The 13,945-nt window shown below is 42.3% G+C and overlaps 1 protein-coding gene across 3 annotated transcripts in view; it reads left to right on the top strand.

Moving 5' to 3' along the window:
- Positions 1 to 4,211: 4,211 nt before the first annotated feature.
- FNIP2 (folliculin interacting protein 2) overlaps positions 4,212 to 13,945 on the top strand; it is a 49,898-nt gene continuing 40,164 nt past the window's right edge. Inside the window, exon 1 of one of the 3 annotated variants that reach the window (XM_030271440.4) lies at positions 4,212 to 4,650. In XM_030271440.4, coding sequence (XP_030127300.3) covers positions 4,556 to 4,650 — 95 coding nt within the window. In that variant the 5' untranslated portion in view covers positions 4,212 to 4,555. Of the gene's footprint in view, positions 4,651 to 4,741; positions 5,112 to 13,945 lie in introns of those variants that run through there. The other 2 variants (XM_030271443.4, XM_041715857.2) reach the window with 2 other exon arrangements.

Genomic DNA, 13,945 nt, shown 5'->3' with positions numbered 1-13,945 from the left:
TGTTGAGAAGAGGAACCAAACCAGGTTCTAAACAAGCGTTTGAACTGTCACAGGTATGTACATTTTCAGGCTCTTCTGAAGGAAAAAGTCGTGTACCCTTGCTTTAGGAAATTTGACAAGATATTTATGTACAGTTGCGATTCCAGAGGACTGTACTTATCATCTTTACACAATCTGACTTTTCTATATTGATATTTATATTTTGGTGATTAAAAGAAGACATTCCTCATCTGATGATCCTCTTTGCTTTTAACATCAAAAACTATTGAAAATTAAATGTTTCATAACATACGTCAATATTTCCCAGTAATTTTTAAACAATTAAATTACTATTTCCCTTCAAAGTCTCTTTGGTTTCTAACTAAATGTGTGTTCCATGTAAAAAGACAGTGAAACTGCTTATCTGTATTATGGCAGCACCTTTGTGGCTCTGTTCAGGGGCTGGGGAAAGTTGCTGCAGCAACAGCTCATGTTATGTAATGCTTCAATGAAGGATGAGTAAGCTGGTTTGCAGGGGGCTGCAAGCCCAAGCTTTCCTTTTCTGTGTCTCTGTCAGTGCTTGTGAAGTGAAATACATTTTACAATAGGTTTTTTAATCCTCTATGGGGAGTAATTTAGATTTAATGTGCTAAATAGTAATAATAACAATATGGAGAGAGAATAATTCTGGGTATTTCTTAATATCATATTTTACTTGGCATGTTTGAATTAGCATTAAAAACTGGATTTTATTTATTTTACAAAATCAAAAATGTTGCTGATATGCTGCGAAGTGTAGCAAGACTTACCTGTGTTCATGTAACCTAAACAGCATGAATTACCACACTAAGCAGTAAATCATACACAAACATCTTGGATTACCAAACTTTTTGTTAAATCTTCAGAGTTTACCTGTTCTGGCCTCTCCCTTCTCTTTGCAGTACCTCCAAAGCTTAGTTCTGACAACAGAGGTTTTAGGAGCATTTTGGATTTGTGCATTCAGGACTGAGCAGAGTGGAATGAAAGCATCCATAAAGGAATTCAATATTTCATCCAGGTGTAAGTGATGGGGAAGCAAAGTGTGACTTAGGAGACTTGGCTTTTAATCCTGCCTGTCCTGGCTATTAAACTTGGCTACATTTTCATGAGAGAATCTTAGACGCTATGCACTATGAAACATTGATATGCTTTTCCAAGCATTCAGTGGTGCCAGGATTTGAATGATCCTTTTTATGTATTGTCAGTTTCCTAGCAAGGTTTCTGCATTCACTTCTGCATTGAGAATCTGTCTCCTTTTCTGACTGAAGTTTAAACAAATAAATTGTCTTTCTCTGCACATAGAGTCTGAGCCTCAGAGAGAATATCAGTTTTTGATTTTTAAATGCCATTTTTATTTCATGTATTTCCTAGAAGAGTAAGGGCTGTAGACACACTATCTTGCTGCAAATGATCTTTTCTTGACAGATGATATGGCCATTTTCTTTACATCTGCTCATGTTTTGCACTCTGGGGTTAGTGAAAAATCACTGCATTGGCTTTGCCAGGTGTTTTTTATAGCCCAACTCTGTTTGGGGTGTGACAGTGCATTCTGAAAATTATTTTGCAGCCCTTTGCTGATTCTGCTGTTTTCCCTTTTTGTTTGCTTTTTTTTCAGAAATAGCCTTAAGAACAGTAGTGTCTTAATGTGTTGTTATCAATTTCAGTAGTGGTGGTAATACACATTAACAGAACACACTGAGAACTAATTTTGCACTGAGCATCAGCCAACATGTAGGGTGCATTTACACTGCTATTTTTGAAGAGAGTATCCCAATTGTCTTCACTTTGTCTTGCTTCACAATTTGGAGTGGCATCTGGGCATATAAAGTGGATCATTTTCAGGTGAAACTAAACCACATATTTTTCAGGAACACATTCAGTGTTCTTCAACCACTGACATGCATTCTGCTGACAGGACCAGACTGCAACGAGTCCAGATTAAATTGACTGGTAAAATGCTTGTGTAAAATGTAAAATATATGTGGTATGGACATTGGGAGACGACTGGTTGTTAGCCTCTGATTCTGCCCCTACTGGTCAGCACTCCTTGCTAATACTGATGGACCTTAGAGGGGCAGCCACGGTGCTTGCAACTTTTAAGTTTCTCAGGACTGTTCCTTGAGAAATGCAGTCCAGTGATTGTTTCTGGAGCTGGATGCCTAAATTCTCATTTGTGTTGATTACTGTGTCAACTATGATGTCTTTCACCTTGTCCAGCCTTGCCCTGCTATTCAGCTTTCTCTAGGCTGTCATCATCACAGCCTCGCTCTTCTGTCCTTCAGCTTTGTTTGAGTGGAATGACTCTAATAACTGGGGGCAGTAACAACATCCAGGCTGAAAGATTTACATTGGGTATCACAGAGGAAGTAGTTAAAGCCCTTCTGAGAATGGACCTTCGTACAGGATCAGTTGAGCCTTACAAGATTCAGTCAGGTGTTATCAAGGGTGCAGCTGATCAGATTATTAGGCCAGTAGACAGTCACCTCTTATTTAAAAGAGAAATCAGCTTCTCCAGACAGTGAAAGGCTGACTCTGATTTATGTTTACCACCTCTTTTACCACTGCTGGATGCTGAGTTTGCAGACAACTACTGTAATGTTTCTTTACAATTATTATAATAACCACTATTCTCCATGTCTTATCTTCCAGTTTCCTAAAAAGAGCAGGAAGTAATTGTGATTCTGCTTTTCTTGGGGTTTTGGGGGGATTTGTTTGGTTAGTTTTTGTCCCACCACAGTATGCAGTGACTTAGCTGGTTGAAAAAGAGCACTTGAAATCATGTTCTCTTGTTAGGTACACCTAGGTGTCATCCTGGTGCTGGGCAAAACCACACAAACAATCCTTTCCCTCAAATTAAACAAACATAAACCTCCAAATGATACCTAAATACTGTAGCCTCATCTAATTATTTGTGAATAGAATAGATCTGTGTCAAAATAAGAACCATTCCAACAGACCTAATTCTGCACAAATATTGCTGCTTACTTGGTCAAAGACTAAAGTAAAAGTTCAGATTCCTCAAGGGAATCACAGTACTTCTAAAACTATATACCAGGGATTTCTCCATTACAAATATTCTAGTTCTGTCTAGGGAGAAAATCCCATTAAAATCTTCCTGGACCAGTGACAGATTAGTGTTTGGAGCAAAACAAACAAAAAAAAAAAGCTTCCTGCAACCCAGTGGATTTTAGTCTGTGGGTTTGGCTAGTGTGAGAAGGATGGGAGGACACTTGGACACACTATTCTGCTCTCAGCCCAAGAAGGGAGCACTTTCTGAGACAGGCAGTGCTTTGTTCTTGCTTCACTGCACAAATATGGTGTTTTAAATCACAAACATATCATTTACATGTGCGCACACATACTGATGCAAACACTGTTCTATCTGTAGAGCAATGTATTGTAGAAGACATGTTATCCATGTGTGAATGTGGATAAAAAACTCAACATACGCTGGCAACGTGTGCTGGCAGCCAAGAAAGCCAACCAAATCCTGAGCTACAGCAAAAGCAGAATGGCCAGCAGGTCAAGGGAGGAGATTTTCCCCCTCTGCTCTGCTCTGGTGAGACCACACCTGGAGAACTGCATGCAGTTCTGGTGTCCCCAGCATAAGGAGCTGGAACTGATGGAGCAAGTCCAGAGGAGCACCACAAGGTGAAGAGGACTGGAGCACCTCCCACACGGAGACAGGCTGAGAGAGTTGGAGCTGCTCAGCCTGGAGAAGGGAAGGTTGTGTGGAAAGCTCTTTGCAGCCTCCCAGTATCTGAAGGGGTCTACATGGAAGCCTGAAAAGGACTCTCTGTCAGAACTGTAGTGATGGGACAAGAAATGACAGGTTCAAACTGAAACAGGGGAAATTTAGATTAGATATTAGAAAGAAATCTTTTACTGTGAGGGTGGTGAGGAGCTGGAACGGGCTGTTCACGGAGGTTGTGGATGCCCCAACCCTGGAGGTATTCAAAGCCAGGTTGGAAAAGCCTTTGAGCAACCTGGTCTACTGGGAGGTGTCCCTGCCCATGGGAGTGCAATGATTAGATGACCTTTAAGGCCCCTCCCAGCCCCTTCACACGGATTCTCCGGTTCGATGTAACCCCGCCGCACACGCGGCCCGGCCCCTTTAAGGCCGCCTCCGCGCCTTACCACGTGCTGGGGGCTGGGCGGGGGCGCCGCGCAGCCAATGGGGACCGCCCGAGGGGCGCGGCGCCACCGCGGCCCCGTCCCCATCCTCTCCGTGTGCCGGCGGCGCGGGCAGCGCTGCCTCGCTCTGCCCCACACTGCTCTGCCCCACACTGCTGTGCCCGGTGCGCGGCCGGTGTCAGCGCCGCCGCCCGGGAGTGCCCGGCCCCTCGGTCAGGTGACGAGTGGCCGCCGGGAGCGGCGCGGCTGAGCGGCGCGGCGCTCCTCTCGCCTCCTCTCGCCTTCGCGGAATGCTGGGCGGCTCCGCAGCGGCTCCGGGGATGCTGCCGCGGCCGCCGCCGCTCGCCGCCCGCTGAGCCGCTGCGAGGGGCGCGGCGGGGCCGCCGCCGGGCGGGGCAGCGGCATGGCCCCCACCCTGCTCCAGAAGCTCTTCAACAAAAGGGGCGGCGGCGCGGCGGCCCCGCACGGCCGGGCTCCGGGGGAGGGGCCCGCCTTCAGGTGAGCCGGGGCGGGCGGCGGGCCCCGGGGCCGCCCCGCGGGGCGGCGGAGAGGCCGGCGCGGGGCGCAGGTGTGCCGCAGCCCTGCGGGTCCCCCGCCGCAGTTTCCGGGCGAGCGGCCGTGGGAAGGGGGTGCGGCGGGAGGCACGGCCGCGCCGGGGTGGCTCCTCTCCCGCCTTTCCCTCTCGTTGGAGCTCTCAGCCATTTTCTGCTCGAGTTGGCGGTGGCGCGGCCGGGAGCCTGGGGCGCTCGCCCCTCGGCAGCGGTGGGGGAGAGGCGCCGGGCCCCTCTCTGGCGTTTGTGTGCGGTTGATGTGATAACTCGTGCCCGGGTCTTATCAGCACTGGGAAATTCAGAAACGGCTTTATTGTTGTGACCTAAATACACGTGCGCGGTCTGCTGACCCGCTAAGCATTAGGCACCTTTCACTGCCCCTGCTTTTGATACCGTGAGTGCTGAAAGGTGAGGTTCAGTACCTAGCGCTCCTTCGGGGTTTATGTGTATAACCTCTATATAATATTGATTCTCTGTGTAATATTGAACTGTTAATATTTTCTGAACCTTCGGGGACAGCATTTTGCTCAGGCTGGTGCTTTGGAGCTTTGTTCGTGTGACATCTGTGCTGCTCACAGGACCGAGCGGCCCGGTGAGCACAGTGACAATCACATGCGTGCCCGGTAACCTCTGTGTCTGTTTTTCTGTGCGGCATGAGTTGGCTGGTCTTGTGATCTGATGGGTACACAGGGCTGAATTGGAATCTGAGCTTTAACCACTGAAACTACTAAGGATGGTCAGGGAGAGCAGCAAACAGTATTATCATCCACAAAATGCCATCGTGCCAAGAGTGAAAGTCACAGTTTTGGAACCATTGTGATTTCAAAGATGGTCTATGTGGGATATTGCCATTTGTGTGGCTAAAGTTACAAGATCACGGAGAACAATAGTGTAAGATGGAAATGACAATATATTTGGGTTGCAAAGTGATTCCTTTGAAAGTGATTTGACACAGTATTGGAGCTGCATTTATATTAGAGAACAAATGTGTATTTTAAGAAGCTGCAGAGTCTGTATGCTGCACTTGTAACCACAGGTTACTTTTGTGTAACTGCTACTTACTTATTTTAGCATTTATTCACCTTATGAGTTATCTCATTTAATGTGGAAGAAAACAGTTTTCCACATTGAAACTGACAGTTCCAGACTATTATTTTGCATTGTACTTAAAAATATTCTGTGTCAGAGACTAGTGTTGTTAGTTCTGGATTATTGGATTGTTACCTGATTATCAAGTATTTCCATGAAGGCTGATTCCTTGCACAGTGCGTTTCCCCCTAAAATCAGTAAGAGTATTCCATCTGGAGTATTTAGTGAAGTTACGGATTGTACTTTCTCCTTCTTCCTGTTTTTTGGGTAAGATATTCCCTTAGTTTTCAGTTTCGAGTAACATTTAACTGATGTATGCTTCACATAAGACCTATTATAATGAAAATACTTCTGTAAAGTACTTACATCTTTTTATCCCCTATTTTTCCTCATTCCCTTTCTATCTGATTTTTTTGATGCACCTAACATTAATAAAATAATTTGAAGTATTTTACATGTGAATAGAGGAAGAGGTTTTTTGCTTGTTAATATTAAGCTTCTTCCTTACGAGTTTTAGGTATGCTGTAATGCTTTTTCTTTCTTTCCAGTGATCTGTTCATGATCTGCAAGAGCATACTTACAGGGTCTGAGAAGCTTTGTTGCAATGCTTTTCATAGACTTCAACAGTAATCTCTGAGTGGAGAGAAGTGATTTGATCTAAGTAAAGTAAGAAACATAATCCTTTGGTAGCTTCTGTATTAGTCATATACTGCTGGCCAATGTTGGATGCAAAGTGGCAGAATAATTTTCTAATGACAAGACTGTCTTTCTAAGGATTTTTAGTTAGCTTTATTCCTTCCAGGTTTTGGTTAGTGAGGTTCCCTCCACACTCAATATGTCTTGCAGTGCTTAGCTCTGTTAAGGAGCCCTGTGAGACCAATAACAGTCTGTATCCTTGGACTTTCAATTGTTATGAAAGCCTTGAAAGCTTAAGTGTACTCACACACCCTCCTTACCCTGAACAACAGAGGAATTACCAAAATCTCTTTAGTAGATAATGACTCCTCAAATTAATGTGATTTGACAACTTTTTTCAACTACATTGTTGGGAAGCTTTGTGTTTTCTAGTCTTCCAAGGAACACCAGGAAAGTTCTGTTTCAGAGTGCTATCAACCAGGCTTGCATTTTGCCTGTAACAAGTACTGCATGTGCTCCTTCTGTTGCACTCTCCTTTAATGGGAGCTAAATCTTGGCCAGAGGTCCACATTACTTTGGCTCTGAAGGAAGCATCAAGCTTCAAGATCCATGCTGCTTACCAGGATGAGCTGGCACATCCTCAAAGAGCAAGAGACATGGTGCCTATAGATGAACATGGAGCCACAGGAAATTATTTTCTGGGTGCATTAATATGAACATACTAGTTTGGCTCAGGAGTGCTCTTTTAAAGAAAACCTCTAAATTGTCCCACTAACTGCACTTTGGCTCACAAAGCCAAAGTGGCTTCAGTACATAAACTGGATTCCTGTTGGAATGAATAAAATTAGAAAGTGCATTCCAACCACTAATGGGTATTCAGTCCCTGGGACCATACTACAGCTGGTCAAAATAAAACTGCAGAACACATATAGTTGTTTGTCTTGTCCTTAGCACCAATTAATGCACTCTGTGGAGCCAGTCTGGGCTGCATTACATGTTCACATGAGCACAACCTTTACCTGCCGGGTGAGAAGAATGTAAACATGAGGTATAGATGCTAATATAGAGCTATTGGGATAGCAGGACTTTCTACTGGCCTAGGCCTCCCTTCAAGATAATGGAAATCTGAAGTGGTAGGAGGGTAGTAGTTAGAATTATAGAATAGCTTAATTCCTTTTTTACGAAAAAAGAAATTATAAACCAGCTGGAGAACACGTGTATTAGTGACATATTGCATTTGTTCTAAGCAGTTTTCTACACAGACTTGAGCTTTGCTTTTTTTACTGCTGCTTCTTGCTTCCCTTAACTGAAGATATATATCTATGTGTGTAATACATATGTAGAGATATATGTGCATGTATACACACAGCCCTTTCAACAGAGACACTTGAGTGGCTGTAATTGAATATATTTCTTCTTAGCCTCTGAAGCTCTAGGAAAACCCTAATTACTTTGTGTGCAAGCAATATGTATTTATGTGGCTAAATTCCCCTAAAACTTCTTATTTCCTTATCATATGTTGCTTCCCTGTTGGTTTAGCATAGTTTGTACAATTTTTGGAGTGCTACCAGGGTCATGTATTCAGCAGAATCATAGATCAGCTCGTGTTGGAAGAGACCTTAAAGATCCTCTAGTTCCAACCACCACTGCCTTAGACAGGGATACCTTCCATTAGACCAGACTGATCAGAGCCCCATCCAACCTGACCTTCAAAATTTACAGGGATGGGGCATCCACTACTTTTCTGGGCAAACTCTTCCAGTGTCTTACCATCCTCGCAGTAAAGAATTTTTCCTAATATCTAATATTAACCTATTATGCATTTGAAACCATTCCCCCTTGTCCTGTCACTACATGTATTTTAAAATATTCTGTCTCCATATTTTTTGTAGGCTCCATTCTATGGTCAATATTCCCCGAGGGGCATGATTTTTGTCACTGATGTCCATCAGGACTCTGAGCCATTGACCAGTGCCCTCTGGATGTGGCCATCCAACCAATTCCTTGCCCACTGAACAGTCCATTAAGTTTTAGGGATTGCACAGCGTATAAGCACATAGTATTTCAAGACTATAATGTCTCAAGTGCTAAGTATTTGAGTAAGGTATTGGAGTGCAGCCTTAAGGAGATTGATGTGGGTTGCAGATAGTTTGATTTTACTTAAATTGATAGCAGATTTTCTGTAATTGTGTTTACCTGATTCTAGAAGAAATTTCACATCTGTGCTTTTCTGTACTTTGCAACATAAAGTCTGAGGTTAATCTTAAGCTGTGGGTTCAGAGTACACCTTAATTTCGGTCTTTGATAGTTTGATTTGGTTTTGGATTTTCTTAATGAAAATAAATGTCTTGGAGTTTTTGGAAGACTGCTTTCACTGCTGAATATATAGTTTCTGCATTACAACCTGTGATTAAATTTCTTTGATATCGGTATGTGTAGTGAAGGACTATTGTACATTAGGGAATAACTTAATTTTATGTAGTTTTTTTTTAAAAAAGTTGTGTTATTTCAGCTGTGTCTGAAACTTGCATTCGGTCTATTTCTTCAGCTTTAAGTATCAGCTGCTCCTTCTGGTGTCTATAATGGAACGGATGTCATGTTGTAGCTGCAGGATATCTATCTGGTAACAGTTTGTTAGCTTTGGTATATGAGATCATTTGTTTGGCAGCTGGTACTAGTGATTCCTTTGGTCATAGTGCTGAAATGCTTGGTGAGATCCTACTTGCTAAGCATTATTTCACAGCATTTATTACCAGCCTGGCAATGTTCCACCTTCTGAAAAAGGAAAGAAAGCAGTAGTGAGGTTGGAGTCTGCTTGTATGTCAGTTTGTTCAAATGAAACACTCCTTGGAATGTTCTTGTGACCTAATATGGGTTTTTTCTTGAGCTTCTTGCAGTTTTGTAGAGATCCACACAGCAATAACCCTACTGAGCACACATGTACATCTTCATACATGGAAATATCCATATACATCTGGCTCTAAAGCCTTTGAAAAATATTTGAAAGAAAATCACTGTTTAATATGCTGTAAAAGGGCAATCCAGCCCAGGGCCAGACCTGAGCATGGGGACAGGACAGGTCAAAGAGCAGATCTAAACTATACACCATTTCACAGACAGCTGAAGGTGAGCCTTAGGCTGCAGTATTACACCTTTGCGCTGGCGTTAGTTTTTGATCCATAAAATGAGCTAAAGAATAAGTCCTGCAGAAAGAGATGTATTGCAGTTTCACTCGAAAAAACAGCTTAGACAGGAAGTAATTGAAAGTATGGTCTTTTGACATGGAAACTACACTTTCAGCCTGGGGCTTTTTTGAAGGAAAACAAGCCTCAAGTCCTCTGGTTTTGTGCTTTGCAGGAACTAAGGCCATTCTTCTGCATTAGTTGTTTGGATTTCCCCTCCCCTAAACACTGCTGTCACTGAACAACCCCTTGGTTTGCCCTAGTTTTGCTCTGAGTCTAGCTCCATCTCTGTTAAAGTTGCAAAAAGACACCCTGTTTTTTGTTTTGGTTTTTTGCTTTTGCCACAAATTACAAAAAAATGTGTGGAAATGCACAAGCTACTGACATTCTGAGAGGGATGAATGTACCTTGGTTATTTAATTCCATGAAAAGATGCATTATTGCCTGACAGTCAAATGGGTTTTGCCTGTAGGTTAGCTTATTTCTGATTTACAAGTAACTTATTCATGGAGTTCTATGCATTGATTCCTAAATTGATATGCAGCTGGATAGTAGATGCTTAATTCCTTATTCATAGGGCACTTTTGTTGTTGATATGTCCACAACTGTATGAGTACTGTGCCACATACTATGTTCAGTGGAAAATGATTTGGGGAATCGTAGCAGCAGAAAGCCTTGGAGGTGCCTTTCCTTGTTGGTGGCACCACTTAAAGCAGGAAACACTGCAATTTAACACAGTGATGCTAATGCTGTAAGGGATTACCTGTAAATGGCTTGATGTGATTGAGAGAATAAAGCTGCTTGGGGCTGAAAAATATGGACAAGCATTCATAAAAGCTGAATTTGTGGAGAAACATTTTAAAAACTGATGTAGAGCTTTGTTGCCAGTAGTGGGTGGCTTCATGTAAACTTACATAAACTTTGTAACTTTTCTTATGTAAACTAAGTTAAAGTTGCAAAATAGCTTTATTAAATTTAGGGGGAAGGAAGATAGAAGAGTTTTCATGAAAATGTTTTAGTCATTAGTCATCATGTCATCCCACTTTGACGTTGTGGGATGTAGGTGTTTCCAATGCATGGTAGGGGCTTTCAGCTGTTGCTTTGGTCTGAGCAGTGAGTAACAGCAGACCAAATGCTGTCAGAGAGTACATGTGACAAAGCTACGGTCAGGAGGGACAGAAAATGGAGTAATTTTTCTCATTCAGATAATCCCTTGTTCTGACATTTTGGTATTGGAGCTGCTGAGGACTTCCTTGGCAAAGAAAATTCTTTGGATTAATACTCACTATACAAGCTACAAACCTTGGTGATGTACCTGTTCCTTTAAGAATTCCTTCTGACAATAATAATCATGTACTTTCATCATGTACTTTGCACCTTACTGATGTTCATGGATAGCGTCTGAAGAGTAAATTCAGATTTGGAGTCATGTGTTATGTTTTATATTTGTCAAGAGTTACTTCTAAGTGCATCCTTGATTAAGAGCACACTGTTGTCTTGTATGCAGCTTAGCTGAAGCGCTGTAAGAAGAATGTTCTTAGGCTGTCCTAATTACCAGTATTTGCTGTGTGAAGGTTTCCATGGGTACACTTCTTAGGCAAAAGATGAGGAATGCAATTCTGTAGTGTGGTGGTGAACAGGCTTGCTAGAGAGATTAAGGAAAAGGAGGACTTTGAATGGGGTACTCATGCGAAGACAGCAAATACCTGTCTGCACTTTTTCTGTATTCTCCCTGTGATAGTGTCAGATTACTGCTGATCTGAGTAACAGCATGGACAGGGCAGTTCACCTTTGCCTGTCATGAGTCCTCTGTGTGTGCTCTGCCTATGCTGCTTCTTAATCATCATGCTCAGGTTCTTCTCTGTTCTGCTCTCTCTCCACCTTAAGTGCCTTTCTCAGTCACTCCATTTGCCTTGGTTGCCTGGTGTTTGTCTGGGTTTGTCACTCGAATACCTTAGTAATGTCATATTTTAATGTGCAAGGCTGAGGTCACAAGACAAGCTCCTGTGCAGGCTACAAGACACAGTGTTCTGAGGCACTGAGAGGACGAGCTTATGAGTTCTGGTAACAGTGCTTGTGTCTTCCCCACACTGACTAGGGCAAGTGCAGGTGTGTTTACCTGACCAGCACCTGAAATGTCTGTGGTCAGTCAGCACAGTTCTCATAGTGGTGAGATTCATAGAATTGTACTGATAAATGGGCATGAAGACTTTACATCACACTTGCTACTGTTAAAACTGAGTCTTGATTCTGCTTCCATGGACTTTGCTGAAGTGAAACTTGAGCTGTGTGTGATGTAATTACTGAATCAGTATGGAGCTTTCTCTGCAGGATGCTCTCACTTTCGTGCAATACAGCTCAACTTTTCTACTCCAAGGTGCCAAGTGAAATTTTAGATGCGCTAATGAAATGAGCTGTATTAAGTAGATAATTGACAATATTTATTTATTTTCTAATAGAAGTGCTAGCAGTCGGAATTTGGTAGTAGCACTTTCAAATCAAAAATCTGAACACAGTAGTACTTAATTTTTTGTAATGGAATCGGGACGTTTCTTAGAGTAACAACTCAGCTTTTGTTTTCAATGAGTTTACCAACTTTTATGAAAGAAAACAGAGGCTTGAATGAACTCAGTGCTCTGAATTTCTGTGCAGAGTATTTGTACTGAATTCTGAATCTGGATGTTATCCCACACCTGAAATTGCTCAACTTTTGGGGTTGGGTTTGTTAATGCACAGCTCCAGGAGTGCAGAAAATCTGAGCAGAGTACATTAGATAAAGGTTTTGAAGGAAAACCCTGAGAGAAGGCTGTACAAACTGTTGAATACATAGTTCTGAGCAAGTTATTGTTAAATTATTATTATTATTTCACTGAATGTGGACAATTTTACAGATGTAATGTTATAATGTTAAAACCCTCTGTGGTCTGGAAAAGACAGTTACTGGAACTTTTTGAAAGCTGCAATTCACAGAAATTAGTTTACGTTCAGACAAATTTTTGTTGTATCTTCTGTTTTTCTATGGGGGCACGTGAGCTTGTCCAACTGTTGCTGGACAGTTGAGTCCTTGTGTCTTTCACATTTGCTTGCCTTTTTTTTCAGATTCCCCCAAAATGACCTTTTAAAATCTTCACATTTAACACCCTGCTCTCTAACTTGCACTCTAAAATGGATTGTACTTCTTAGGACAAATCATTCTATAGGAAATGTCATGAGCCTTTTGTTTCTGAAATGTCCTGTCTTGTTTAACATCTTGGGTTGAACAATGTGGGTGGAGACCTATGAGGTGCTGTGAAGGAAGGTGCAGGTGCAAGGAAGAAGATATTTGGTGCAGAAACCGCTTTACTCAGCTGTGGAACAGCAGGGTTATTCCATGCATATGAAGGCTTGGTCTTGGTAAATGGCTCCAGTGTTACAAGATGCTACTGCAGTCTCCTGTTCTACGCTGGGATCGGGTATTGGCTGGATGTTTGTCACTTCCACAGTAGCATTGATGGAACAGTGTTGAAGTGCTATCAGTCGTGTCTGTGTAAAGGTCAGTGATAGAGCCAGCTCTTCTTACAGTAGTCTGTGTTAAGCTGCCACACCATGCAGGAATGGTTATGGAGGGCTAATCCTCAGCTGTGTTGAGATGACTGGAATAAAGAACAGGGATGTGGTGGCCACTTCACTTAGCAGACAACCATAGTGACATGCATCTTAGCTCCTACTTGGTCTTGGCTTTTAGCCTGGAGGAAGGCTGCTGTGCTGTGTTAGCTGCTTGAAACAGCTTCAGAAGTGCAACCTCTGCCCTCCCAAGTATTAAAAGTGTTTCTAGATCATATAAAGTTAAAGACTTGGGAAAATTAACCCTCTCTCCTTATAAAGGTGTTTGTGAGATTTGCCTGTGCATATAAATCTCACTAAAATGATTTCAGACACAATTCTAATTTAGGGAGTGGGTGGGTACTACCTAATAACTTTGGTACTTGGGACACTTGGGGATGTCAGTCACCTCCTGTGAACTAGATCACAGTACAGTTGAGTTCAAAAAAGTTCATGTACTAAATTTCTTGTGTTCAGAAGTTCCTGTAAGCAGTCTTACACACAGGGATATATTTTGGAATGCTTTTGAATGAAACTAGGGAAATCATTTGAAAGTAGCTATTTCTGTTTGTCACTTTATCATAGCACTTGGTGGAAATGCTGTAAAATGCTAATGGAGAGCTGGACTGGATAATGAGTGCAGGGGTAGGTATGCAAAGAAGATCAAAATGCAAACAATGTATTTTGTAGTGAATGTGTTTTTTTTGAAACAGTCAACTCAATAAACCCATGTGCACATTGATAATGCATCTG

This window comes from Taeniopygia guttata, chromosome 4 (genome assembly GCF_048771995.1).
Source record: "Taeniopygia guttata chromosome 4, bTaeGut7.mat, whole genome shotgun sequence".
NCBI classification, from domain to species: Eukaryota; Metazoa; Chordata; class Aves; order Passeriformes; family Estrildidae; genus Taeniopygia; species Taeniopygia guttata.
The sequence above is the reverse complement of the archived record's forward strand: the minus strand, read 5'-3'. Positions and strand labels throughout refer to the sequence as shown.